The 27,124-nt window shown below is 42.0% G+C and overlaps 1 protein-coding gene across 9 annotated transcripts in view; it reads right to left on the bottom strand.

Annotated features, from left to right (window-relative positions):
- NFIB (nuclear factor I B) overlaps positions 1-11,825 on the bottom strand; it is a 171,062-nt gene extending 159,237 nt beyond the window's left edge. For 2 of the 9 annotated variants that reach the window (XM_009093959.4, XM_009093960.4), the window contains exons 1-2: positions 11,471-11,818; positions 4,891-5,422 (exon numbers count right to left, since the gene is read on the bottom strand). In XM_009093959.4, the coding sequence (XP_009092207.1) occupies positions 4,891-5,422; positions 11,471-11,500 (562 nt within the window). In that variant the 5' untranslated portion in view covers positions 11,501-11,818. Of the gene's footprint in view, positions 1-4,890; positions 5,423-5,742; positions 5,889-11,470 lie in introns of those variants that run through there. The other 7 variants (XM_009093961.4, XM_018918367.3, XM_018918368.3 and 4 more) reach the window with 5 other exon arrangements.
- Between the last annotated feature and the right edge of the window lie 15,299 nt (positions 11,826-27,124).

Raw genomic sequence — 27,124 nt, 5'->3', positions numbered from 1 at the left:
GCAAACCTCTTTCAAAATTTGAGCTCCCTATAGACATAAATTCACAAAATTCAAAAAGCTTTAAAAAAGATTAAGCCATCGATAAACCCACCCACTCCTGAAATTCAGACATATCTCGTTAAAAAAAGAATTACAATTCCTTCTGGAAGAGAGCAGGTTTTCCAAGTAAGACAAGACACACATGCTGCCAGGACTGTCTGAACTGGGAAAGCGATATCCCCACTTGGCTGGGGACTGCCAGTTTGCTGGCATTAAGCTAAGGGCAGAAGTGTTTCGGCTCGATGCAGCAGCAGCACCCTGCACCCAGCTGAGGTTAACTTCAGGAGAGTGGGCGCCACTCTGGGGTGTGCCCGTGCCCCCTCCCACGTCCCCCCAGCGGGGCATGGCACCTGCAGCACAGCAGGGCACTGCCAACCTCCCCAGCACTGGGCCAGCTCAGCATGAGAGCTCTGCACACAAAATTCTCCCCTTGGCTGGCCACTGCCCTTGCACTTCTCTCATCTTTCTCTTGCTTTTTTCCTTTTTTCCCCTGGCCCAGTACCCCCCTCCAGTCCTCAAGAGACAGGACACAGTCTAGCCACTCAGGGACTCACACAGGCCAGGCTTCCTTCTGCGCAGCCCTTTGGGTAGAGCTGCTAATCCTTCTTATTAATTAACGAGATAATAGCAGTTAACCGGAAAGCAATATTAATGTTAACTATCTAGGAAACTTCCAACAGAAATGATTTATTCTTTTTGCCAATTTCCTGCTAACAAAGTTGCACAGCTGGAGCTGTGGTAGCGTCTTGACGGTGTAAGAAGTTAAAAAGCTAAGAGTGCCTTAACACTACTAAGGACTAAGGACATCTGTATCTATTTTCTTCCCCTCTCCCTAGATAGTTTAAAAGAGCCTCTCCTCCTTTGACTCCAGAGTTTATTAACAGCTGGTAATGTGGGCTCCCCCAATTATATCACCGTTACATAAGGACAAAGGAGAGTGTAAACAGTAACATGACTGATCAGAGAAATGTACTCTGAGAGACAAAATCTTCACATTTACATGTAGCACTGCTTCAGTTCTTTAAACTCTCAAACTCCTAAGGTGTAGTATGCTTCATTCAGTATATGCTGAATTACCTAACATCAAGTTTGCATTTTATTCATGCTGCAAAAAAAAAAAAAAAGTAGTGGAGATGATGAGGGAATTCAGAATTCTGCAGACAAGGCACATTGCTATAGATATTTTATGCTTTACAAAAAAAAAATAAGGGAATTTCTAGCTTTTTTTTTTTAATTAGTCACTGTAAGAGTAAGTAAAACATCCATCTGAAGGAGAGATTTATATTATCTTGGTTCTGTTGCAGCAAACAAGTACTGCAGCTTTCATTCACTGATTGTCAAAAACTTTCCAATGTGCCCACTGCAATGCGGATGCCAACCAACGAATCAAAGGCATTCAGCAACTAGACAAAGAGGGTCTGATGCCAACCTCGGTGCCACTGGCAACCATTATTGGCATCAAGCACATTGTCTGCCTTTTTTTCCCCTCTCCTGGCACTCGACAAACAAAATGGCGGTTCTTGTAGCAACGGGAACACAGCATAAGCGCTGCGCTGAATTAAATACCATCAAATGATTTTATGGACCGAAATGCGTTTCATACTAAGTGATAGACACTCTCTGATGCTGACAGGAAAAAAAAAAAAAAAAGGACAATATTGTCAATAAAAACAGTGTTCACACCATTTTCAAGTTGGGGTTTATAAACGATCTGCGTGGGACACACGCGTGCCCCTGATACACACAACAAGCAGAGCCCCATAGAAGCACGTTGTGATTAAAAATTATTTTAATGTTAAACATTGATCACAGTCTATACTTCCCATTTTCTTCCTCCTTTTCAGTCAAAGGAGCAGCATTGCAACCTACGTCAATCCTCTTTTTTTCTTTTTTTTCTTTTATTTAAGAGGATGGCAGAAAGTGAATAGAGGGGGGAAAAGATGCTGAATTCTGAGATGAGCAAAAAGTAGCATCTGATGAAGTTCATCAATGACAGAACTTCACAGATCAGTCCTTATTTCTTCTTTCAAGGCAGACATGGAAGTAGGAGCTCTTTTTGTTAAGAACTGAAAACATTATTGACACTTCTAGATCTGGAAATTGTCAATATATTGTAACATTACTCTGCACTGCAATGCGGATGCCAACCAACAAATCACAGACATCCTAGGCTAAACAAAGAAGGTCTGATGCCAATCCTGGTGCCACTGGCAACCATCACTGGCACTCAAACTATCCTTCCTCCTCTTTTTTCCCCTAATCTTCTATTTTAAAGCAACAAAAAAAGCAACCTACTTGGCCCCTTTTTTCATTTTGTGTGCTAATTCCTTCTTCATATTTTGTTCAGCGATTAAATTTTTTTTATGTTTCCACTTAGTTTTTACATGGTGCTATTAGGCGTTTATATGTTCTGAAAGATAAATAAAAAGCAAAACGCCATATGTATAATGCAACATTTTTGGTTGACTTCATGCATATCTTTCACAGACTGGCACTCTTAATCAAGTACACTAAAAAGTGCCACAATTAACCTGCTTTCGACGAATATAGAGAATCAAAGTTTGATAAAATGGAAAAAAAAATTACATAGACAACTTAATTTGACTTCTTCAAGAAGAGAGCCAACAGATGTTAATAGAAGACTTACAGTAAAGCAGCAAAATACAAAAGACATGCAGTTAGCAATAAACAAAAGGGTCTTCTAAGAGTGACTTTGAAATAGAAATTAGCCAGCTTCATTTTCAGTATATTCTCAAAGTAGCATTGTGTAACTTTGAAAGTTATACTATTACAGCATACTCAACTTCCTCATTTCCAATTAGACAACAGTGTTTTAAATAAACTTAAATTCTCAATACATTTAAATCAACAAAATCAGCTATGCCCTGCAATTCCTTCTCCCACTTCGAGTTACTCTCTTTCAGCAACTTATAAGTCAACAGTGTGTTAAGAGTACTCTGACCCCAGTTTCTTTGGCTCAAGAGGTACTTAAACTGTTTTGCCTCCCTTTGTAGTTTTGACTTTTAGAGACAGGTAAATCCATAGAATTAATCAGTAAATTATGACTTACGCTATATGCATTCATAATATAATTTGATTTTTTTTCTACAAAAGGAGTTTAAAGGCAAAAATTACTTGTAATTAAGCTATTTTGTTTAATGTTGTCAAAGAAATCCTTCTTCCTATATTATATGGGATCAAATTTACCAGACTCCGCAGCTACTTAAAGTCACTGTAAAATACCTAAATGTGTCTGCTGCTGTAGAGAGAAAAAAACCCAAAAAAAATACTATGGGGGGTGCAGGGGTAAGGGGGTGCGGGGCGGGGGGGGGAATCCAATATTTTTTTCATAACAAATAATATATGCATTCAAATAAACAGTTCTTCACTTGCGTGAGTAAATGCTAAAAAGAGAATTAATTAAAACAAAAATGTAGTTCTCCTCTTAAAAAATGAGTACACGCCAAATGAAGCCATGCAATTTTACTTTTTCGTTACTAACAAAATCAATTCAATTTGTTTTCCAGTTAAATCCCATAGTTATTTACCAAGCATCAGATAACAGCCTGCCATCTGCCCTTCTGCAGGCCATTTCTACCTACTACCAGGCCAAGTTGTGAAATGGCCCACCATCTGCAGATGGTTGAACTTTCCCTACTTGAGATCTGTGGCTAAAAAAGAAATGCATTATTACTGCTGATCTGCTGGCAGCCAGCATTACAAAGACACTTGGAGACAGTATCATTATCAGAAAGAACCAAAATGACCCGAACAGAGAAAAAGTATTTCAGAAGACTTATTATCAGAGGAAAAAAAAAAGAAAGAAAGAAAGAAAAAAACAAACTGACACCTTTATCTACTTACAGACATTTACAATTTTAGGGAACCTGCCAATGGGTATTGCTATTGAATATCCAATATATGAAATATGGCTAGTAGGTTTTTCGCCTGACACATGATTATCAGAAGCCCTGTTTTTATTTTCATTCTGTAATACTAAGTTTAAGAAGATTTTCCGTAGAGATCCTGCAATTTTCCACATTTCAATTACCTGCGAAATGAGAGTATAGGAGTGTGATTATGAAAATATACTCTTCATAAAAATTTCTCAAAATATTACAACCTGGATCTTTGTTTTAAAGCTCAAATAGATAAGATGAGCTACTGATGTAAAATATGAATAAAATGTTACATATTGTATGCTGCAATTCTGATTCTATTTGGCATTTACATGAAATACAGCCATGATAAAATATTTTCAAGCTTTGTTTTTTTTGGTATGAAAAACTCTACAATTGCTCTTCAACATGATCAGTTTAAGGATTACTTCTTGATTAATTATAACAACAAAAACATATTAAATATATTTAATATTTTTTTACTACAAATATTTAATATTTAACATATTAAATATTTGTAGTATTTATTGTGACTGTGCAATTGCATATGCCTGCATCTGTTCTTAATAGTACTGGGGTGGGGGTTTCTGTTTTTCTTTAAAAATTCAACTTGAAAACAAGAATGTTTTCTGAAGTCACAACTATGTATTGCCACTTTTTCACAAAAAATAAAAGGCAACTTCAGTGGAATGCAAGTACTGCCTTGGTATGTGTCTCTCTCACTCTTGAAAGAGGCACGCATGTCAAATATGAATGTCACACAGGTCTGCAGGAAAATGTGTGTGTTTAAGAATGTATGTATATGTGCTGATTTACAAATGGATATGTAGCCACACTACACCTATGGACCACAGAACAATGTTTCACTGGAAGCCAGCCCACAGGGGAAACAGGGCTACTTGGAGTCAGAGTGTGACATACTAACATAGAAACATGACAGTCTGCTTCCTACCTTGCTCCTGCACGTAGTATGCCAAAAACAAATCAAGCTCCTTGACTGATACTGTTATGTGATGTGGCTGGACGCAAAGTGCTGGATTTGTGCAATGTGGGGATTTCATGAGACGCTCTCCATCCGTACTTTCCAAGGGGATGCCTTTGAACAGGATCACCATGACTAGATCCAGACGCCAGACTTTGTCAGCCTGTCGCAGGCAATCGATTCTCCTAATCTTGCCCTTCTGGTCAGGATTGGACAATACACAGCATGGATGCTTCTTCCCAGTAACTGTGAGCACAAAATCCTCCCGGAACTCTTGGCGAATATCTTTGCGCAGCTTGGCCAGGAGCCTGGATGCCCACTTCTGTTTAATTTCAGGCTTTTCACTAAGTAGCTCATCCTTGACTGCTCTTTCCTCATCCTTTGACATTCGTTTCTCATGTTTTTTAAAGTACTTGCGTTTTCGAGCCTGAAGATTGAACCAAGTATAGGCAATTGCACGGACATGTGGAAGAAGTGCCTCAATGAACGGGTGAAATTCATCCTGTGGAAAGAAGTGAAGGAAAAGAAAGAAGAAGAGAACAAGAAAACTCAAAGTCAGCAAGTTCTCATACCAAAGCAGCATCAAGAAACGTTTCTGAAAATCTTTACGTGAAATACTAGATGAAGAGAATAAACACTTAAAATTTACACAAATTTCATATTTCATTCTTTGAAAGAAGCATGTGAACATTTTATTTTGTACTCCTCCCCTCACTTCAACCCACAACGTTGCAGAGACAACACAATTTAAGAGATGCTACCAAGATGTTTTGTTCCTAACATTTAAATATTTGAGTGAACACCTAACATCAAGAAAAGTACCATTGCACAAAGAGGACACTGCACGGTTTTAAAAAATCTGAGCAGAATTGTTCAGAAGGCTGAGGCAAATGCCACAGTTCATTTCTCTTCTCTGTGGCACCGAAACACAAAGCATATACATGCTCAGTGTAATGCCACACAGTTCCCGCTTTTGGAGCATGCTCCCAGCAAGAGACTGCTGGTGGCACAAAGAGCATGCGCCATTAAACTTGATCCATTTTCTTATCAAACGTCCAACATTCCAGCACTGAAACAGCACCATTCCAGTGGTGGTAACTAGAGAAACCAGTATACAGTAAGGAAAAGCAGGCAAAAGACACATGTCATATACAAATCCTGAACAGAAGCGTCTGTACTTTCAGCTCTTCTCTCTTCCCTCCCACCACCCCCAAGCTCTGTAAAGTTAAGACTTTATGAAGGTGAGAACAAAAATTACATTTATGTCCTTCCAGCAGTTCCACTGTGAATTTTGAAGCCCCACAGAGTCAGTTAATTTGCTAACTGATCACATGAGTGTGGCAATTATTCTAAACCCCTTAAAAATCAATCTGAGGTGTACAATGAAAAATGGCAACTTGGCACAAACTTTGCATTCTTTGTGTTTCTACATGCTGTGGCAAAGAGACATTATGAGTCCACCGCTGGTCCAATGCTGCTTTTGTGAAATCCATGCCATTTATTTAGAGTTTCAAAATATCCCTTTCTGTTGTCTGGCTTCACCTGCAAGTTCTTATCTTCTGCCTAGCAGCAATATGGATTGCATTAAGGAGGTAATGCTTAGTTGTTGTCTACAGGCACATCCTATAGCAATTAAATTAATTTCATTTGTCTGCTTAAAGTACCATCCTACACATCCATGTTAATATCTAAATAGACCTTCCCCAAAAACTTATTTTCCATTAAGAAGTCTGCTGTTTAAAACACTGCAATCTGCTTATCAAACGTTACTATATTTTGGGTTGAAAGGTAGACCTAAGGGGAGGTATCTTTCTTCCTGTGTGTAGGGATATTTAGTTTTAAATACCACGCAGATTGCTCTTCATACTTAGTGGCACAGTGCAATCAAACTAAAACTGAACCTTTTTTATGCAATTATATTCAAGAATACAATTAACAAACTACTATTTTAGTTATGCTGCTAGACAAGGAATGAATTATGTTTAATCAATAGGCTGATTAACTCCATTAGGTAAAAATGATGAAAGTATAACTAATGGTCTCAATTATAGAGTGCAGACTGCCATTGCAGAAGCTTCAGGCAAAGAATTCCATATTTAAATCTTTGAATTTCAAACAAACTTCAAAATTTCCTGAATGTTGCAAAACCCACTAGATCTAGTTACCTCTCTTCTCTAACCAACCTCAACTCAAACAGAAAACATCAGAAAAGTTACAAGCAGTTTACCTATAATCATGTTGTCTTCATAGGAAAAAAAAAATTAAGCAAAGGTGGGGGGGGGGAAAGGAAAAAAAGAACAGAGAGGTAATATAGGAAGATACTTCAGGACATAAACAATTTCATTACAGTATGATGCTTGACAAAGACCTACAAAGGCAACAATTAAACTGATTAGTAGTTTCCAGCAGAGATTTGAACAATTCTGTTACTATACTGGCACATAAAACTAGGCCGTGGAAAGAGTTAAACCACAATCTGTTCTTTGTGTGGGAAGGCAGTTCTGCTCTGAGCAACCACAGCCCATGATAAGACTTCCCTATCTTCATATGCTTTCTGATGCCATGCTTTTTTCCCTTTCAATTATAACTACTAAAGAAAGTTTATTTTTTCTCCTACAGAAGTCATCTTAATTGAAGTATTGATTTTTATTTTTTTTTTAATTAGTGGAAGCATAACAACTTAAAGTCACACTGTGTTAAGTCCTCACAATTCATTTTAGGCTGAATAAAACAGATTTACTACAGATTTTGAAAATTCTAACAGCTGGGGCTAAAGGTGGGGTGAAGGCAGGTGGCTGAAGAGCTTTGGGAGAAATTAATTTTTGCCTCAATACAATGATTTCTCCTACATCTAAACAGACTTTGGCATTTATAACTTAAAATGGCAATAAAATAAAAATGGACATATTCTACACTAGTAGAATATTGCACATCTAGTTTTAATTTTGAAGAAGAGCATCATAAATTATTAAATTATTTCAGATTGACTATGCCTTGAGGTTATGCATATAGTATTAACGATAATAACCTATAGCACTTTATACCTATGAAAATTTTATAGAGAATTTCACTGATTAAATTCCACTCTGTAGCAGTTCAATGTTTCCTTTTCAAAAATAGGGAGAAAAAAAAACACAAAAACATACACATCAGAAACTCCAACCTTTTAAAAACTGTATTTGGGTTTTTCTTTCACAGTATTGTTAAGTCCTAAAGATATACATACAGGTGAAAAGTGTCGAGAAGAAACACAGCAAAGAACATCCTGTTTGAAAGAAATTTTAACAGATTTTTTGAGCTATTCATTGTGCATCTGGAGTATTTACAAATGAAAATACTACTTGACATGGGGAAGTGCCTATAAAAATTATCCTACATGGACATTTGCAATTAATCACACACATTCTCCACCAAATCTCCTAAAAAGATACCAACAGGATTTTATTTTTCCTCCTTAATATTCATATAGACAATAGTGAATTATATTTTGGTTTTATGTGGCACTTGCTCATGTGCCACAGCTGCTCTTGCGATGAAGTGATTTATAAAGGTAAGATTTTCAAAAGTCATATCAAATAGCTAAGGTAAACCATAGTGCACTGGCAATTTAAATTTAAATGGAAGGTACTATACAACATCTATGCTGCTTGTAAAGAAAGGAAAAATAGCAGTCATCTAATGACAAAAGGTAGGCCAAGTTTACTTTATTGAAAAGATAAAGAGGATATGCAGTGCTCCTCTCCTATCTTTCACTTTTAAATTTTGTATCAGCCCATGAAAGCTCAAACTGAGGACTCTACAATAAATACACCAGGCAAAAGTATGGTAATTTTATCAGAAAACTTCACCGACTCAACTTCCCTGTATGGATTTTCTCATGCCCGGTGAAATAACATACAGGTAAAACAGAAAATACTACATATTCTGAGATTTTGGATGACTGTAACAGAATAAACCATGGCAAAAAATATCACAAGAGAGCAAGCACTAAAAGGCATGCAGTAACTGCATCCTATTCATGTCTCAGCAAGACAGACAAATGCAGTTTCCAGTCATTCCAAAACATAGAGAAAGAGGAATATGGGAAAGAGAGGAAGTGAGCCTGTAAAATTAAATTGCATTTGGTGCGTTTTCTTCCACCTTTGAGTTATTCTCACCCACCAAACTTTTATTGTAAGTGTGATGGGTAACACTCAAATCGACAAGGTTTGCCTTAAAGCTGTACTTTGGATTTTAGACTTGTTATTAAAACATGCTTCAGCACTGTCTCGGCACAAACTGAACTACCCCTTTCATAAGTAGTTCCATCCAAACAGGTGTTCTGTGTTTACTTTTACCAAAATATTTTCTTCTGAACTATACTACCACAGTCGATGCGCATTGCAAGAGTGCTAGAGACAGAGAATACAATAGAGAAAACAATTGTGCCAGAAATGCTTTAATGCAGTTGCTACTCAAAGTGAGATTAATCAATCTTTTGCCTTAAACAAATAAGGAATACAAGGTTTAAGTTCTCATTACCGGTGTAATTTAAATTTTTAATTTTTATAGAGAAAAAAATCATTTATAAACTTCTCTTTTCATTCCAACCAGGTAGAAAAAGATTCCAAACTAAAATCAGTTTGCTGCAACTGTGTTCCATGTATGTATCACCAAATGGGAACTGTCTCTCCATGGCACATAGTAGAGCATGACTGTAAAATATTATGGAGAAAGTATCAATGCACAAAAGCCAGGAACTGCTTTCTCGAGTTAATGGCAGTAGAAGTACAATGTAGCATTTTTTATACACCTGAATGCAGTATTTTAACACAAATTTGTAAAGAATGAGGAAATCTATTACATCAAAGAGTCCAAAAAGAAAATATAATTTAAAAAAATGTCATTAGAGAAGAAAACAAAATCATGAATTACCACTGCAAAAGAGGTGGTTGTGAAAACCTGTACCTCAAATGCAAAAACTGCTTTCTTAAGTTGTACTGTAAGGTTTATATTCTGATGCAGAGGTCTTATGGCCAATCAATAATTTCATACGGTGGACAGCCTACACAGAATTAATTTTGCTAACCACAGATTGTACGCTAAGTAGTTATTTCTATGTGTGTACCTGCAAGCATGCGCGTCTCTGCTACACAAAAATATCTCAGTAACACTTTTTTCCAGCTTTCCTCTACTGCAGCTCACATTCACTTACTGAAAATATCCATATCTAAGTCAATCACACTTAGATGCCAAACAAAATATAAACAATAAAAAATGTGTCAGCCAAAAAACTGCAGGACTGTGTCCAATCACTGAATAAGCCTTATCATTGTTTCCATCTTCAATCACAATTTATGAATACTTTAGACCTTTCGAATTACAATGGTTTGTAACTGCGGAATAACTTAAATCATACTTATTTATTCACGGTGCAACTGTAAGTGCATCGTTGGCCTCTCTGCAGCAGCCTTGCAGCAGACATTACTTTCGCACATTTTCTGCTTCTTTAGCTATTTGTTGCACCAATGTAGAAGCAAGCAGTTATCGCTTAATCAGTTTACATCACATCCTCCTAAGACAGACTTTCACGAAAGCTGAAAACTATCCCCGAGCTTTGCAGACAGGGTTTACCGTCCGAAAAAGGCTCCGGTGCCCCGGCGCTCGCTCGCCGATACCGTACGCCGGCAGAGGAAGCTCCAGGGGCACCCGGGGAACTTCCCAAACATGCTTCCGAAACCCCTCAGGTTTCAAAATCTGCGCTTTGCCGCTACGCGGACCCCCGCTCGGACTGCCCCCCGCCCTCCGCGTCCCGCACCGCCGCCCCGCTCCGCTCCGCGCCGACTGCCGCTCCCCTCCCGCCGTCCCGGTGACGGTCGTCGCTCGGGATCGAAAAGCGGCCGCAAGCGCGACTGTAAAAAAAGGGTCGGTCTTTCCCCGTACTGGGGAGAGGGCACGCTCCTCCGCCAGCACTACACTTTAGCGGGGAGGGGGGAAAAGACGTCCCCTTGTATAACCGAACGAGAAAACACTGCACAGCTTGGTCATCCCCTCTCACATCTCCCTCATTGTTGGCAGCCTGCATATTATTAATTAAGCATAAGACAGGATTACTTCGAACCGGCCAGTGGTTGTGTTTTGTCAAAAAAAGCACTTTTCCTTTCAAACCCTTTCATTAGGCTGTGTGTAAACAGGCGAGCTGAAAAGAGTGCAAATCGTTTGATTCCAATCAAATCAATACTTCTCAAACACGGTTTTTTAGCATAATTATGCTCATTTCCAGTTTGTTAACCTTTGACTTCTTATGCACCAACAATTAACAGTATTTGTCTACGGGTGACACTTTGAATGGATCTCCCCAAAACAATGGCGTGGTACAGTTTATTCTTTAATATTCCCTCCTGAGAGAGGAGTTTGGATCTGACAAGCAGTTACGACTGTGCTTTAACCCGTTACAACTACTAGCAGTGACTCATTAACAACCCACATACATATATATATATTTTTTAAATCCCAACAAACACGTGAAAATAAATAAATTAACAAATAAATTAAATAAAAGCGTCTATACCTGAGTGAGACAGATTGGAGAATACATCATGACTTCGCTTTGAGAACACGCTGCCCGGAGAGCCCCTAAGAAAAGCCTCAAAAAGGAATAATTTCATCTATTCATTTTACAGTCATCTGAGACTCAAGGAAGATGAAATCAATCAGGACGGGGCTCTGCTCTGGATCACTACAACTTCACAACAAACCCCAGTCCTCCTTAAATAGCCAAAGATTCAAGTTCACTCCGTGTGCTAGATTTCCCGGGGTGAAATCCAATCTACACTTTTAACCCTCTTGTAGTCGGCGGCGCAGGAGTCTTGCTTTTGCTGCTGCTGCTGCTGCTGCTGCTGGTTGTTTTGCAGATGAGGGGGGGAAGGACTCGGAGGGGGGGTGGGGGGTGGGCGGGAGGATTTTTTTTTTTTTGCTTTTTTTTTAATCCTTTTTTTTCTTTCCTATTTTTTTTTTTTTTTTTTGGGGGGGAGGGGGGGGTGCGGTGTTTTTTCTTTCTTCAGAAGTTGGTGGTGCTGCCGTAATAACACGACACTGTCACCACGCTTTCGAAAGTTCAAGGTTACAGCCCGGAGCGGAGCAAGAGGCTCGCGAATAGCAATGGCAAGCGAAACTTCTCCGGGCGGTCGGGACCGTGCCGCGGGGGCGCGCCGAGGCGGGGGCGCGCTCGGGCGGGCAGAGCGGGCTGCGCGGCCTGCGGGCTCCTCCGGCAGCTCGCCCGCCCGTCCTCTCTCTGCGGGCAATGGTGAGAGACTGCCTTCCAAACGGCCACCGTAATAAAAATGATCTCCTGAAAATTCAAACGATAAATCTCTCCCCGGCGCTCCCACACGATTTGCTCTCAACGTGTCCGTGAGTGTCCCCGTTCCCCCCTCCCACTCCGCCCCTGACTCTGCAAAACTTGGAAGCTGAAAAATTCACCAGTTACACCCTGTGGACCCTATTCCAGCTCTCTCCCCAAATGAGACTTAAGTATTTTTGTTTAATTATTTAATTACACAATCACCGTTTACACTCCTCCTCCTGCAAACACATTCCTTCTCCACCAGATCCCCTTCCTCTGCCCTCCCTCTGCATTCATTACCACCGAACGCTGCAGAAGGAACGAGCACGTTTCGCAAACATTCCTCCCTCATTTTCCCGCTCTTCTGGTGGGAGAAAGTTGAGGGGGCGAAGGGGAGGGGGGTGGGGGGGGCTGCCATCTGCGAGAGGCTTCTTTTTCTTCTTTCGGGGTACGACTTTGCCAGCTGCGGCAGGGCTAAGGGGCCCCTTGTTTCCCCCCCACCCTCGGCGGGGGACACGGGGGGGGGGCAGCCCCCTTCGCCGCCCCCCTCCCGCACGGGGCGAGCCTGTCCCGCACCGCCGGAGACTGATGTCCCCGCCCCCGCAGGCTGCGGTCGGGGGCTGAGAAGGGGACCCGGCTCCCGGGCGGCAACAGGGTGCCAGGGTCTGGTTTCATTCTCCGGGGCAGCTTTAACCAGGGGAGCCGGGAAAGGGGGGAAAACAGTGAGCGAAAATTATTTCTGCTCTTGTGAGGCGGACTGCGGTGCTGTGCCCAGCTCAAGGGGCGCCCGGTGTGTGCGGCCCCCAGCCCCAGCACCGCCGCTGCGGGCAGGGGCGGCCGAGCGCCACCGGCGCTCCCTCCCGCTGCCCTTGCGCAGCCCCCGGCGGCGTGCCGGAGGGACCGCTGACTTCCTCTTTGCCCAAAGTGAGAGTTTATTCACGTCAGGCATTTCACAACGACACATCAAGGAAAGTAAGCAGGTTCAAGTCAACCATGAAATGGTCACTTTTTAACCCCGTCCTGTCCTCATTAAGGAAATGCTCAGACACAGCCCATTTTCAAAGAGGGCTCTTAATGAGGGGAGCTTGCCAAAGCTACCAGCTGCAATTCCCATAAATTTACAAACCAAAAGAAGCAGAAGGAATGAGTCGGGGAAGGAGAGTACCCGTACAAGACAGGTAATGTCAAAGGAAACAGAGCCCAACGCAGTAACCTTTGCAGAATCCGTGCCTCATCCCCACTGCTCAGTTCTGGCTGGCTACTTTTGCCCAGTACCCTCAGATTTGCAGGGTTCAAACAACCGTCTTGCATCTTCTCTTCTATAGACTATACTGATAAGAGACAAGTTAAGGACATACATTTAGACAAAGACAAATGACACAAACTTGGGGTTAACCATAATTAGCAAAACTTATTTTTACATCTGGTGTAAAATACCCCCGAAATCCTATTGTTTTTCCCTCTACCCAGACACAAAAAGCTGATAATGCCAGCTTTAAATTATGGAGTTTCCCTTTGAATAAGTATTCTATTTAACTGGAGTTAATTTACCATAAAAGACATTCCTCTTGGCACAAATGCACTGGTGTCCTTGAACACACCTCTTTGAGTGCTTGAACTCTTACACAACAAGCCATTATTGCAGACCTGATTTAAAACGACAATAACTCTCCTCTGTCCCCTTTATCACTCTCATCCCTCCATAAGGATCAGAGCAACCTAACCAAATCCCTAACACCACATCAGCAAGGCTGCCCCTGTGAGCTGCATAGATGTGAGAAGTCTCCCCTTTCCCAGGCAGGGCTTGCAGAAGGCCCCACTCCATCCCACGGTATGGCCAAGGGATTACAGTTGCACTAGAGACCTGTGCACACTAAAACCAAGAACTGCCTGGCAGTCTGGTAAGCAGGAGAAAAAAAATGTAGTGAGGTAAGGGCAGAGAGAAAACAGTCTCTTTCTACAGCCTTTACTACTGCAAGGATAGGGAGTCAGTGTGAGATTGTGTTCACATCGCCAGGAGGGCTGGCTGAGGATGGGTTTGCATCTCTACCCAGAGGGCACAAGGTGGGAGATGAGCACAGACAGCCCTGCAGCATGTGCCCGTATCCCCCACAAGGGCAATGCTGCACAGCAGGCAAAGCCAGGTACCCCCACCTATAGAGCCAGTCTGCTAGCCTCTCATTGACATTGAACAGAGATTGAACAGGCCTTCTTATATGGCATCTTAGAGGAAATGGAACTGCCCAGCCAGCATGGCTCAAGCAGCATTTTGTCTTCTGTATGATCTCTAGGGCATGTCAGGTGTGGTACACGTTGCCATTGGTTTGCTCATGGGGTTGACCCAAAAGCTCCCAGTATATCACAGAAAGCAGGCTGCACTGGGTACCCAAACGTGTTTTGGCTCAGTTGCTCCTGGTTAATCCCAGTGGGAACCCATAAAGGATGAAGGCTTTGTCCTGGGAGAACCCTGCTTAGAAACACATGCGTGCACATGCCTATGCCCACCCATGCTCCTCCATCCCACCCCAACCCCTCAGCTCCTTTCCCAGAAAAGCAAGATAAAGATTAGAAAATCATAACAAAGTGTAAGTACCTATCACTTTGCTGCAGAGGCGTGCTAAAAAGGGTATGTGGTAACTGGGTTAGCCTGGAGAAATATAGCATTAATGCAGCAAGGACACTAGGCACAGTGGCTGGCCCTTGGCATGCAGGGAGACCTTGTGAGGAAGTGGTTTGATTGCTTTCAAATTCTGGCTTGCGTTATTTCCTCAACCACCCCAAGACCCTTCTCTCCATCCCCAGATACTAATGCTGCAAGTTCTGTATCCTTGAAGCTCCAGGCTGGAGGACAATTGCTTTTTGTCTTCACTGCCAGAGCTTTGCCAACCTCATGCTGTATCTGGTAGTTCAATGAGCATTTCAATGTGGGCAATTAAGAAAATAAAAGTCACTATCTGACCTTCCGGGTGAGAGACGCTGAGAGTGGTTCGCTGACACTAATCCTAGCCCATCAACTTCACAGGGCCAGGCTGGCCTAAGGGATCCTGCTCTCAGGTGGGATGCAACATGAGAACTCGTTACACTGCTTGCACACACACACACAGCTGGGCACCTGCACATGCCTGCTAGAAACCTTCATGTGACAAAGATGGACATTCAGGAGGAAAAGTCAGCTTTCACATTAGTAAGCGGCAGATACTAAAGCTGCGAGCAAGTCACCCTCACTGTGAGCCTGCAGTCTCCAGACTGGGGAGCTGCTCCCATGCTCCCTCTGCCTCCCATTCAAGTCTGGCAGGGCGGGTAGGATGGGAGGACATCCACTGCCCACACTGCATGCTCTGAGATGCTCATTTCCCACAAAATAACCACAAAGGTTTTTTTGACAGAATGGGCAGATGGGCTCACTCTCCTCCACCCATCCTTGTTTGCCAGGGCAGTTTTATGCCAGCAGTGAAGACCCTGGTATGCCAAACTTGCACTAAAAGTGGAAAGGCCATTTAGACCACTTATATCCCACCTAGACCAGAATTTCAGCTGTTGTTCTTTGGCTCAACAACTGCTTTAGGTTTTCAAGTTTTGGAGCAGAAGACTATTATTAATGGAACAAAAATAAGGGAATCACTAATGCTGAAGTGTGAAGCCCAAGATAATCTCAGAATAAATGTGGGCAGTTTGGCCAAATATCTAAACATACACATACTGAGCTTCTAAGAAATCAAGTTTTCATGAAAATTTCAGTTGTCTCTTTATAGCGATCAGAAAGAACTGATTCTGGCATGTGCCTTTTCATCTAAAGTATGGAATATTTCATAGCTATCACCAAAACTCTTCTGTAAGAGGTATTTGTGGTCCAAAACACAAGTTTTTTATCTAGTTTAATACCATTAACTCCTTTTTCCCCTTTTGTTAGAAAATGTCATTCATACACATCCCTTTGATAAAAAATTACATGAGTACATGCACAAATACTGAGTAGCACAAATAGAGTACAATTTATGTCCTTTATGCGTAACAAGTAATTTACATCATGTCATATCATAGCATATCAATCATATCATATCATATCATATCATATCATATCATATCATATCATATCATATCATCTCCTGATGGTGATTCTATCTGTATGATTCTATTATGGTGTCTTCCAAGTGTCCTTGTACAAGCATAATAACCTACAAAGTAAACCTTTGCATCTTTGGCATAACCAGAGCCTTCAACAGGTTTTTTATGTGCAGGAATATTGTCTGTGCAGGGTGACATATATGTATATATAAACATAATTATTTTCTCTGAAATTCAGAGAAAAAAACCCACATAAACAGTTAAAGAAGAAAATCGATAATATATTGGCTTATGGGGCCTTGATATGCTTCATGTGACACTGAATTTTAAGTTATTTTTGACTCAATGTAAACAACAGTCAGTAGGACTTCTAACCCACTACAGTATCATACAATACTTTGTGTATCTTAATAATTACTGGCATTTGTTACATGGTTTTGGGTGGCAGGAAGAAACCTATACTGTACATTAACTGCGTATATGTATGATCAAACAGAAAGTGTACATATGTACAATCAAAGGAAAGAAATGCACTACTTACTCTAAACAGAGACACACATACATATGACGGGTGTGTGCGCTTGACCACTGTCCACATATGGTTTGATGGGTTCTACAATACTTGAGTTTCCCACAGCTCCCAGACCAGCAAATAAAAACATCAAGCCTCAAGTGTAAAGCTGTAAACCACAGCATTTTGGGTTACACAACTGTGCAGTTTTTGTCCTCACTGCAAGTCACATCCTCGGCCTTACAAAGGCATGAAACCCTCTTTTTCCAATACAGCAAATTCTTTAAAAATTCACATGTGCTGATTTCAAATGCCCTGGACATAGACAGCAATGACAACACCACAAATAAAATTCCAACACATTTCTTTTTTGGCAGTTTATATCACTTGCCAGATTTTGTCCGTATTGGGATACAGAGGGGCTGGGGGCAGCATCTAGAAGCTGGATTTAAGTGTCTGCCTAAATTAGACTTATACTAGTGCTTGATCTTTTTCTTGTGATTCAACGTTAAAATTGCAAGCGTTGCAGCTCAAAACCACTTCAGAGAATGTTACGAGTTAATCCTGTGTGTTTTGGCGCCTTTTCCCTGCCAGCTACTGTACTTAAGAGAAAAAAAGGAAAAAAAAAAAAAAGCTGGAAATCTTGTCTGTCCCGTCACAAGTTGAATGGCAGCACTTTCCAGCAGCGGGAGGAGAAGATGGCTATGTTCACAGAACTAATAATAATTCAGATCACGCCACATCGGCATCTTGTGTCAGAGTCGAAACTGGCTTCCCCGCCCCCTTCAACCTGAGAGCTGCCAAGTCCTCACACACTCCGCATTCAACCACAACTTAATGGATGGGATATTGTGCATTAAAATGTGGCCCAGACACACAGGGGAAGAGAGGACAAGAGGGAAAGCAGACACACGCACACACACATACAAACAGACACGCAAGAGAAAGGAATGAATTAAAATACACACACAGGTCCTAGAACAAAACAGCAGAGAAAGGGGGAGGGGGGGAGGGCGAAGGAACAAAAAGAAACCCTCCAGAGTAACTTTAAAAAACAAGTCAGAAATGCCACCCTAACACTGTATCCTGCTATATTGCATGAAAGAGACCAGCACAAGCCCCCAGACAATTTATGGAGCAGACGATACCAATGCCATTTCCTCCACATGATACATTCAAATTGCAGTCCATTAACTGCACAAACCGCTAAAACAGCCAGAGAGAAAATATTATATTCAAATGTGAGTAAGGAAGCAATTTCTACGGCAACAAGAAAGAGAGGGAAAGATCTGTCTGTTAGGTACAAATAAAGTAGCATTTGCATTAATCCTTTCCAGCATTTAACTCATAGTTGTCTGCCAGGGAATGGGGGGAGGGGGGGAAAACTTGAAGCAGGAAACATGCCAAGTTCAGCACTTTTGGATGCAAACTCCCATCAACTGATTTCTGGCATAAAAGTGTGACCCACATGGAAAAGCTGCCAAAAAAAAAAAAAAAAAGCCAAATACAAACAATCCACCACTTATATCTTATCCTGTAAAGCAGAAGTGGTATCAGCATTTAAGAACAGGGTATAACATCCACTTTGAAACCACAGAGACACAATCTCTGCCTGGAGGAATTACAAAAGAAGAGTCAATTGAACTAAAAATAATATATATATATGTAAAAATACAAATCGCTTAGGCACCATGCACCATTGTGGTGTATTGTATGAAATAAATGAGATCTTAAAATCTGCAACATACCACTCAGCCTTTGGCTTCATGTTTTCCTGGATGGATCTCAATTTTTTTAAAGGACCCAGTGTTTTTTTTTTTTTTTTTTTTTTTATTATTATTATTTTGGGTTTTTGATTGTTTGGGGTGGGTTTTTTTGTTTCTTTTTGTTGTTGTTGTTGGTGGTGGTGGTGGTAGTTTTGCCGTTGTGCTTTTTGTTGTTGTTCTTGGTATTAAGTTGGTTTTTGGTTTTTATTTTTTTTATTTCCAGAAATGACCTTTTACCTTTTGGGTAAAACCCCTTTGGGATGGGGTGTATGGGTTTTTTTTGTTTTGTTTTGTTTTGTTTGCTGTTCCTGGTTTGGGATGTTTTACGGGATTTCTTAGGGGGAAAGGTGGGGATTATTACTAGCATTACTATTACTATTGTTATTACTATTACTATCTTTATTATTATTTGCTCAGGTGGGCTATTGGCTTTGTTTTGGATTTATTTTATTGCCAGCCTTTTGCCTGACACAGAACGGAATGAAAATTCTTGGAGTGAGCGACGGAAAAGGCGTTAAAGTCACAGCCTGTGGGCAGAGAGCTCCTCCTCCTCCTCTCCTCCTTTTCCCAGTCTCCTTTCCTCCCTTGAGCTGCCAGGCTGGAGAGCACGTTTCAGTGGAGTCTGACTTGAACCCGGCCCAAGAATTTTAAACTCTTATATATCCACACACATATAGATGTGTATTTTTACGGCAGGAACGCCTCTGCACGTCCATGCCGGTGTTCCTTCTCCGCCCCGCCCGCGAGAGCGGAGCGGAGCGGAGCGGCCGGGCCGCCCCAGTCTCCCTCCAGCTCCGGCCGCGGGCTGCCCGGCCGCGGGCTGCCCGGCCGCGGGCTGCCCGGCCGCGGGCTGCCCGGCCGCGGGCTGCCCGGCCGCGGGCTGCCCGGCCGCGGGCTGCCCGGCCGCGGGCTGCCCGTCCGCGGGCTGCCCGGCCGCGGGCTGCCCGGCCGCGGGCTGCCCGGCCGCGGGCTGCCCGGCCGCGGGCTGCCCGGCCGCGGGCTGCCCCTCCTCCTCCTCCGCCGCCTCCTCCGTCCCTGCCTGAGCTCCGCCGCCGGCCCGCGGGAAGCGCGGCTCTCCGCTTCCGCCTGGCGGCTGCGGCACGCAGCGGGGCCGCCGAGAGATTTCGCAGATTAGGGACGAATGATGTTTTAGTTTAGCCCTCTCAGGCCACGCTTGGCGGGAACGGCTCTTCGCACTTTTCTTTTTCTTTTTTTCCCCCCCCCAGAAAGGTTTTTGCGCGCAGGTTGTGTAATTTCGTGGTTTCAGATGACACTTTTATAAGCTATCACATCACACTGCTCGCTCCCTGTAGGATTAACTCCACTCCAGAGGAATTGTTCTCCAGTCCAAGCCCGACGGCAGTAAGGCAAACTCACAGAGGAAGGATTTCACATCTAAAACTTCCTACACAATTAAAGCACTTACAATGAAATAAATAAAAGTGCATCAGGTAAAAGTGTGTGAAGAGTTTTAATCAATCAGATAACAAATACATTCCTTCCTGTAAGAAATTGGCAAATACAAACTGTAAAGAATCTTCATAATTACTTGGAGGCCATTGCTGGGAGTATGGGGCCTCTCAGGAAGTTAGTTTTCTTTTGTTTGATTCGAGAAAAAGTTTAAGCATCTAAAAATGCAATCTACTCTTAACGTTAAGCAGAAATTGCCATGAAATATAAGCTGTCAGACTTAAGACCAATCATTGTAGAGTTTTGCTCTGTTTTTCAGAGTTTGTCTTTACTTTTCAGATCCTTTTGCAAAGAAGTCAAACCTAGAAAAAATGAATTATGAATTTGTCTGTTCAGTGAGCAGGGGAAGTGACTGTTCGTGCTATGTGTGGAAGATTTTGAAAACTTTATACCAGCCAGTCAGTTGAGCGGAGAGCAGGCCTTTCCAAATGACAAAATAAAATCTGCAGGTGTTGATTTTTACATTGAAATGTTTTCCCTTCTTTTACAGAATGAAAGTTTTAGCGTTGAAAGTTGCACACAATTAAAAATTTGTGCCAGTCATCAATGCTTAACAGAGTTTTTGCAAGAACTTTAGCAATATTTTGTTTAGGTTTTGAGGCTTCCCCCCCCCCTTATGTTTGATTTTGGTGTTGCTGTTGTGATTGCTAACAAAGATTCAGTTTCTGCTAGACAATCCCATTACTCTCTGCAGCTTTCTCTGTTTTGTTGATTGGTTGATTGATTTTGTTGAGTCCATATGTTTGCTAAGTCTAACTTTGCATGTGATTTAGCAAACAATTGCTAAATTGATTTTTATTATATCAATTGATAGAAATAATGACATCAAGAAAGAAATAAGTATTTCAGTCCTTTAGAAAGAAAGATTGCATTGCACGAAGTTTTCATGCTCTATCAGTTTAGTTTAAACCTAGATGGTCATAAGCAACTTCTGTGAATGTATTTTTAAGTTCAAAACTTGTGTTATGTATAATTTCCATTGCTTTTGATTTCTGAGTTCCATAGTCCTAACATCTGCTGATTATGGCTTTCTTCTCCATAAATGTAACCAAGGGCTTATATATTTTGTAGCATGCTGACCTTAAGTTCTGTTGATTCTGGATTTTTCGTCTTCTGAGGTTTTAATATCTATATACTTAGTACTTTTTAGCATTCAGAATGCATAAAATAGGAAAAGACTGTAAGTAGTTTTCTTCCATGGATAATTGTTATCAAGTCATTTCGTTACCCATCTGTGTATGAACACTTGCAGAATTTTCACTAAAACAAATAACAAATAATTATTTGACATCTTTACAACAGAATTTGTGAGAAACACAAAATGTGTCAAGATATGTTATTTCTAAAGATACTGATGTAAATTTTCTTTATTCAAATCTCTGAGTTTTTAAGGTTTGCTTATTACCTGACAGGACAAGAAATTTTAATGAGTGAAAGGGAACCTGGTGAATCAATGGTTCAACAGTCTAGTCTGTGAAGAAGTTCAGTCATGGGGTAGATCAAGCAAACAAGGATCACACTAGGCAACAATGCAGTAGGCAGGATCTCAGTACTGTGTGCAATGGCATAAGTCATTCTTATTCATAACAGGACAGCTGAGAAAGCCACAAAGCTTTGGATGAATACATTTTCATGCGTACATCTTGCACACATGAAAAAAGCTCTTGCCCCACCAGCTTTCAAGTAGGAGCTTCCTACTTTTCGCAGAAAGGCCATTGTAGTAAAAGTCGCTGCTTCCTATTCTTGAAACAACCCTTTCAGGTTTGTCTGAGCAGGGTACCAGGAAAACTCCATGATTTCCACATGTGCACAACACTTGCTCATTACTTCTGGAAGTTCATACTTTTGCCTTGCTGCTCTTTACAGAACCCCAGCCCTGCCGAGCCTCCTGCACAGTCTCCTAGCAACTAGGAGAATTATAACTCTCATTTTGGCACTGGCGAAATGATTCCTTCTGCTGCTTCCCCCAGGAAAGCACTCTGCAGTCCAGAGCACTCTTTGCCCAGTGAAATGCACTGGGCAAAGAGATGGAGAGTACTGGTCAGAAGGCTTGCAGAGGCCGATGTCTGTAATTCCCCGTGTTGCCAAGCAAAGCCTGGAGTTCCCACCCGCTGGGGCAGGGTCAAGTGCCAGTTGTTTCCTGCCCTGCTCTGGCATATTAGGTAGGGGAGAATTCAAGCAGATTCCATAAAGTTTTTTCTAAAATTTTGTGACTTCTGTAAGAAGTAGCAAAGTTATTACAGTAGATCAGAGTTTTCATTTTGAATAACTTCATTTTGGAAAGGAAATATGGCATATAGAGTTTTAATCAGAAGCAAGTCTCCCTTTATTTGTCCAGGAAAGCAACTGCAGAATCCTGATGCACAGCATTTCTTCCTGCATAATTAAGTCTCATACTATGTACTTTTACTTGTTTAGACCTCAACTTCTACTAAAATATAGCAGAAACAATATCACAATATCATGACTCAACCGTATCATCACATCATCACCAAAACAAATTAAAAGATTAGGAGATAAGTGAAACACTGAAAGGTAGAAAATCTGTGCTGTTGTTCCAGAATACAGAGCACTGCAGGCTCGTACACACTCTCGCGTATAACTAGAGCGGAAAAGAGGTAATTCATCCTGCCGACATTTCGCATGCCCTTTGACGGAAGAAGAGCAAGGAGGGCAGGAAGCGAAGGAAGGAGAGGAAGGAAGGAAGCGAAGGCAGGCCGGACGGCAGGACAGGAAGCAGCGAAGGAGGGGAACGGGAAGGCATAGGACGGCGGGACGCCGAAGGGAAGGAAGGAAGGACGGAAGGAGGCGGAAGGACGGAAGGAAGGAAGGAAGGAAGGAAGGAAGAAGGAAGGAAGGAAGGAAGGAAGGAATGAAAGGAAGGAAGGCAGGTCACATAAGCAATTACCTTACGGACGTTGCATGAAGGGAATGAAGGGAAAGGGAAGACGGCAGGTCAGGCCGGACGGATACAAAAAGAAGAAGGAAGTAGGAAGGAATCCTGAAGGAATGCAGGAAAGGAAGGCAAGAAGGACATAAGGAGTAAGTAATGGACGTACTTCATTAATGAATTGTGAATTCATTACTTTAATCCTTTCCGTTCATTACTTAACGTCATTCAGTTCATTCCGGCATTAAGGAATGAATGAATTACGTCATGTAAGAAATTCATGCCTGAATTCCTTCTTCAGCAACTTGCCTTACTTCATTCCTTCCTTCCCTTCCGCCACGTCCTTTACGCAACTCATGAAGACACCAACATTAATTACGAAAATTAAATTCAGGGACACGGCACTAAGCAAGGACGTAGGAAAAGGATTCCTGAAGGCAAGGAAGGAAGCGAAGGAAGGAAGGAAGGAAGAAGAAGGAATGGAAGGAAGGGAGGACGGAAGGAAGGCAGGAAGGCGGAATGAAGGCAGGAAGGAAGGAGGAAGGAAGGCAAGCATTACTTCCTTCTTCATTAATTCCTTCCTTACTTAATTCCTAATGCAGCCACTTCCTTCAGAAATCTCCTTTCATTCCGCCAGTCCTTGCCTTCCTTACAGCAACTTTCATTCCTTTCCGCGCACAAAAATTCTTCCTTCCGCCACTTCATTCTTCCGCCACTTCCGTTCATTGCCTGTCCGCCAATTCAGGACTTCTTCCGACAATGAATGCCTTAATTCATGCTTAATGGTCTCTCCAATCCACGAATTAAGGAACTGTAACATCATTGTTTTTAATAGGGGGGGAAAGGAAAAGCTGAGGCTTAATGGTAACATTTAAATGGCATACAGAGCCCTTTGAGTTCACACCTCATTAAGGTGAACAGGAAGAGAAGGGGTGCACATCTTTGTTGTTACTTTTGCCTTGCAGCATTTTCAGCCAAGCTATGTGAACAGACCAGCAGCATATTAACTAACTTTGTAGCAGCTATATTTTTATAGCAAGTTTGTTTTGTTTGGGTTCTTTGGGGTTTTTTTAAGTCTGAAAATGGCAAAACATTGTGAAATGGAGCCAGGGCAGGCCCTTAAAGGACAATTATTTTGGCTTCCTATTTTTTGCAAGCCAATCTGCCAGATCCAAATCTCCTCCCTTATCCAGTTTGGGGGGGGGGTTTGACTAAACTTCACATGCCCTGCTATTTCTGGTATGTGCTCCCTAGCACCAGAAGTGACTTGGCACAATATTTCTTGCCATGGGCACAAGTATGCTTATCTGAGATGACCAAATACAGGTACACTTGGAAGTTGTCTGTAACATACTCCTGTAGCAAACTTTATGTTGCCGTTGAATAGGTGATCAGATTTGGCCCTAAAATAGGTTTGGCGCTGGGATCCCTCAGCAAGTTTGCTGACAACAGCAAGCTGTGTGGTAAGGTCAACAAGCTGGAGGGCAGGGATACCAGGGGGGACCTTGACAAGCTTGAGAGGCCGGTATGTGTACATATGAAGAAGCAAGGCCAAGTACAAGGTCCTGCATCTGGAGCTGGAGCAATCCCAAGTACAAGTACAGGCTGGGCGGAGAATGGATTGAGACCAGCCCTGGGGAGAAAGATTTGGGAGTGTTCATGAGCAAGAAGGTCAACATGACCCAACTCCAGCGAGCCAACCGCATCCTCAGCTGCATTCAAAGCAGTATAGCCAGTAGGTCTAGGGAGGTGATTCTGCCTCTCTACTGTTCATGTCAGACCCCACCCAGAGTGCTGCATTCAACTCTGGGGTTCAACATAACAAGGACATGGACCTGTTGGAATGAGTATAGACTAGAGTCACTAAGCTGATCCCTGGACTGGAGCGTGAAGACAAGGCTGAGAGTTGGAGCTGTTCAGCCTGGTGAAGACAAGGCTTCAGGGAGATCTAACAGTACCTTCCAGTACCTAAACAAGTCCACAAGTCCAAGAAAGCTTGAGAGGGACTTTTCACAAGGACAGGTGGTGATAAGACAGGGGTGAATGGCCTTAAGCTGAAGGAGAATAGGTTTAGGTTAGATATTAGAAAGAAATTCTCTACTATAAAGGTGATGAGGCACTGGCATATGTTGCTAAGAGAGGTTGTGGACTCTCCATCCCCGGAGTAAGCTGGATGGGGCTCTGAGCAGTGTGGTCAAGTGGAAAGCTCCCTGCCCATGGCAGGGGGATTGGAAAGAGATGATATTAAACAATAACAACTATTATATAATTCTGTGATTTCTGAACATATCTTCCAAGGCTTTAGCACATATCAGCTTGAGAGCATGATTCAAAAGTCAGAATCTGTGCAAATGTTCTTCTAGCCTGCTAATCCATCTTCTTACTTTCATATCTGTTCTTTTCTGTTACATCAACTGAACATGCATCAACCACTCCCAAGTATTGCTTTACTGTTATCATAGCAGGATAGATTAGGGAAGGCAGTAAAGGTTATTTTCATGCAACTTTACACTGGGATGTCCAGGATAATCGAAGGAGAGCTTTTTTTTGCTGGTGGATCCTCATCTGACTGTCTGGCAGACGCTGACAGCGCATGCCACAGTCATTGTGGGTTGTCCTGTAGGCACACCATCATGACAACTTGTGCAAAAGAAATCTATTCTCTCAGCACGTGGTCTTGGGATATTTAACACTTCTGCATGAAAAAGAAATATGCATGAGGATTGACTGTAAACTTTTCCCACCCCCATCTCCAGGACCAGCCAGCAGGGCAGATGTTTTTGTCCAAGCGGAATGGTTTTGACACTCTGTGGCCTTTTCATCCCGACTTCCACAGGTCTGTGTCATTTTAGTGTCATCAAGGCAGCTGAAGATCCTGGTAGAGAACATTTTTATATGATTAATGATTTTATTTCTGTAGCTGGTGTGGTTAGCTAAGAGAATAGCTAAGGTTTAGAAGAATGGACTTCACCAACCACTCTGCAGACTGTGTTAGTACTGTGGATATATGGCACTTTACCAATCCCATAGAACAGCTAACCATCTCAGCTTGAAAGACGCTAGAGGTTTGTGTCACCCACAGAATAAATGATGACCAGAATGCTGCTTTACCAGAGATGATGTTCACCAGCTTGAATAGCAGGGATGTTGCTCCCTTATGAGAGTATGAATATTGATAAGATGTGTATGCCATTTTAAGAAACACCTCTTCATGTACCCAGCAGAAGATTCTCAGATGGTGGAGAGTGGTAAAGTGTGAACTCAGCAGGCTAAAGAAAAGGCAGTCCTTCTTACTGAGTAATTTTTGAATAAAAGTATGGCCAGTGCCATTTCTACTCCTGCCTTCTACAGTCCTGGAAAATGTCTCTAAGGAAGAAGACCTCCAAGGGTCTCCAATAGTTTTCAAAGCACGAAAGACCTGAGGTGGCTAGCTAGTGTGCTTGTCATCAGTGGGGCACAGTAGGCAGCAAAAGAACTAAGTAAAAGCACTTTCTTCGGTGTTTTGTAATATGCAAGAGAAAAATTCTTACTATGGAAACAAAATGGAAAAAGACACTCTTCTCCAACACCCATGGATAGGTTTTCCATGGATTTTTTGACTATCAGGAAACGGAATATGTTAGAGTCTTCCTAATTTCTTCTTCCCTCCTGCACATTCACAAGTCTGGGGATACCTGTGAAGATATCTCACTCTTGAAGATATCTAACATGTCTAACTGATCTATTAAATAATTTTAAAATATTAGAAGAAAAACTATTAAATTATTTTATAATAATAATATTTCTTCTAATATTAAAAATATTATAAGAAAATGTTACAGATAATCTGTTATATAAGAACTTTTAGAATCATCAGAAGCATTCCAGCTGCTTCTAACAATGATTTTTACGGATGCAAATTTGCAGTGCCAGTAAGGTCTGGCAGTAATCACACTGGTGGTTGTGAGTGATTTCTGAAGGATACTGTTTCCCTTTGACCACACCCCAGTGCTCTCTGTGGGAACAGAGCCAACGGCGAGCAGTACCTACTTCCAGACCCAGACAAACTGAAAATCTTGTACTCTCTGGTGACTGCTCTAGCTGTGTGAGAAGTTGGTGTGCAGGAGAGGGCACCAGTGAAATATCTGGGCTGATTATGTTCCAGGAGTGGGAACTCTTGCCTTGGAAACCATGGAACA

The sequence above is a fragment of the Serinus canaria genome, chromosome Z (assembly GCF_022539315.1).
Source record: "Serinus canaria isolate serCan28SL12 chromosome Z, serCan2020, whole genome shotgun sequence".
Classification (NCBI taxonomy): domain Eukaryota; kingdom Metazoa; phylum Chordata; class Aves; order Passeriformes; family Fringillidae; genus Serinus; species Serinus canaria.
Note: the sequence above shows the minus strand (reverse complement) of the source record. Positions and strands in the feature narration are given on the sequence as shown.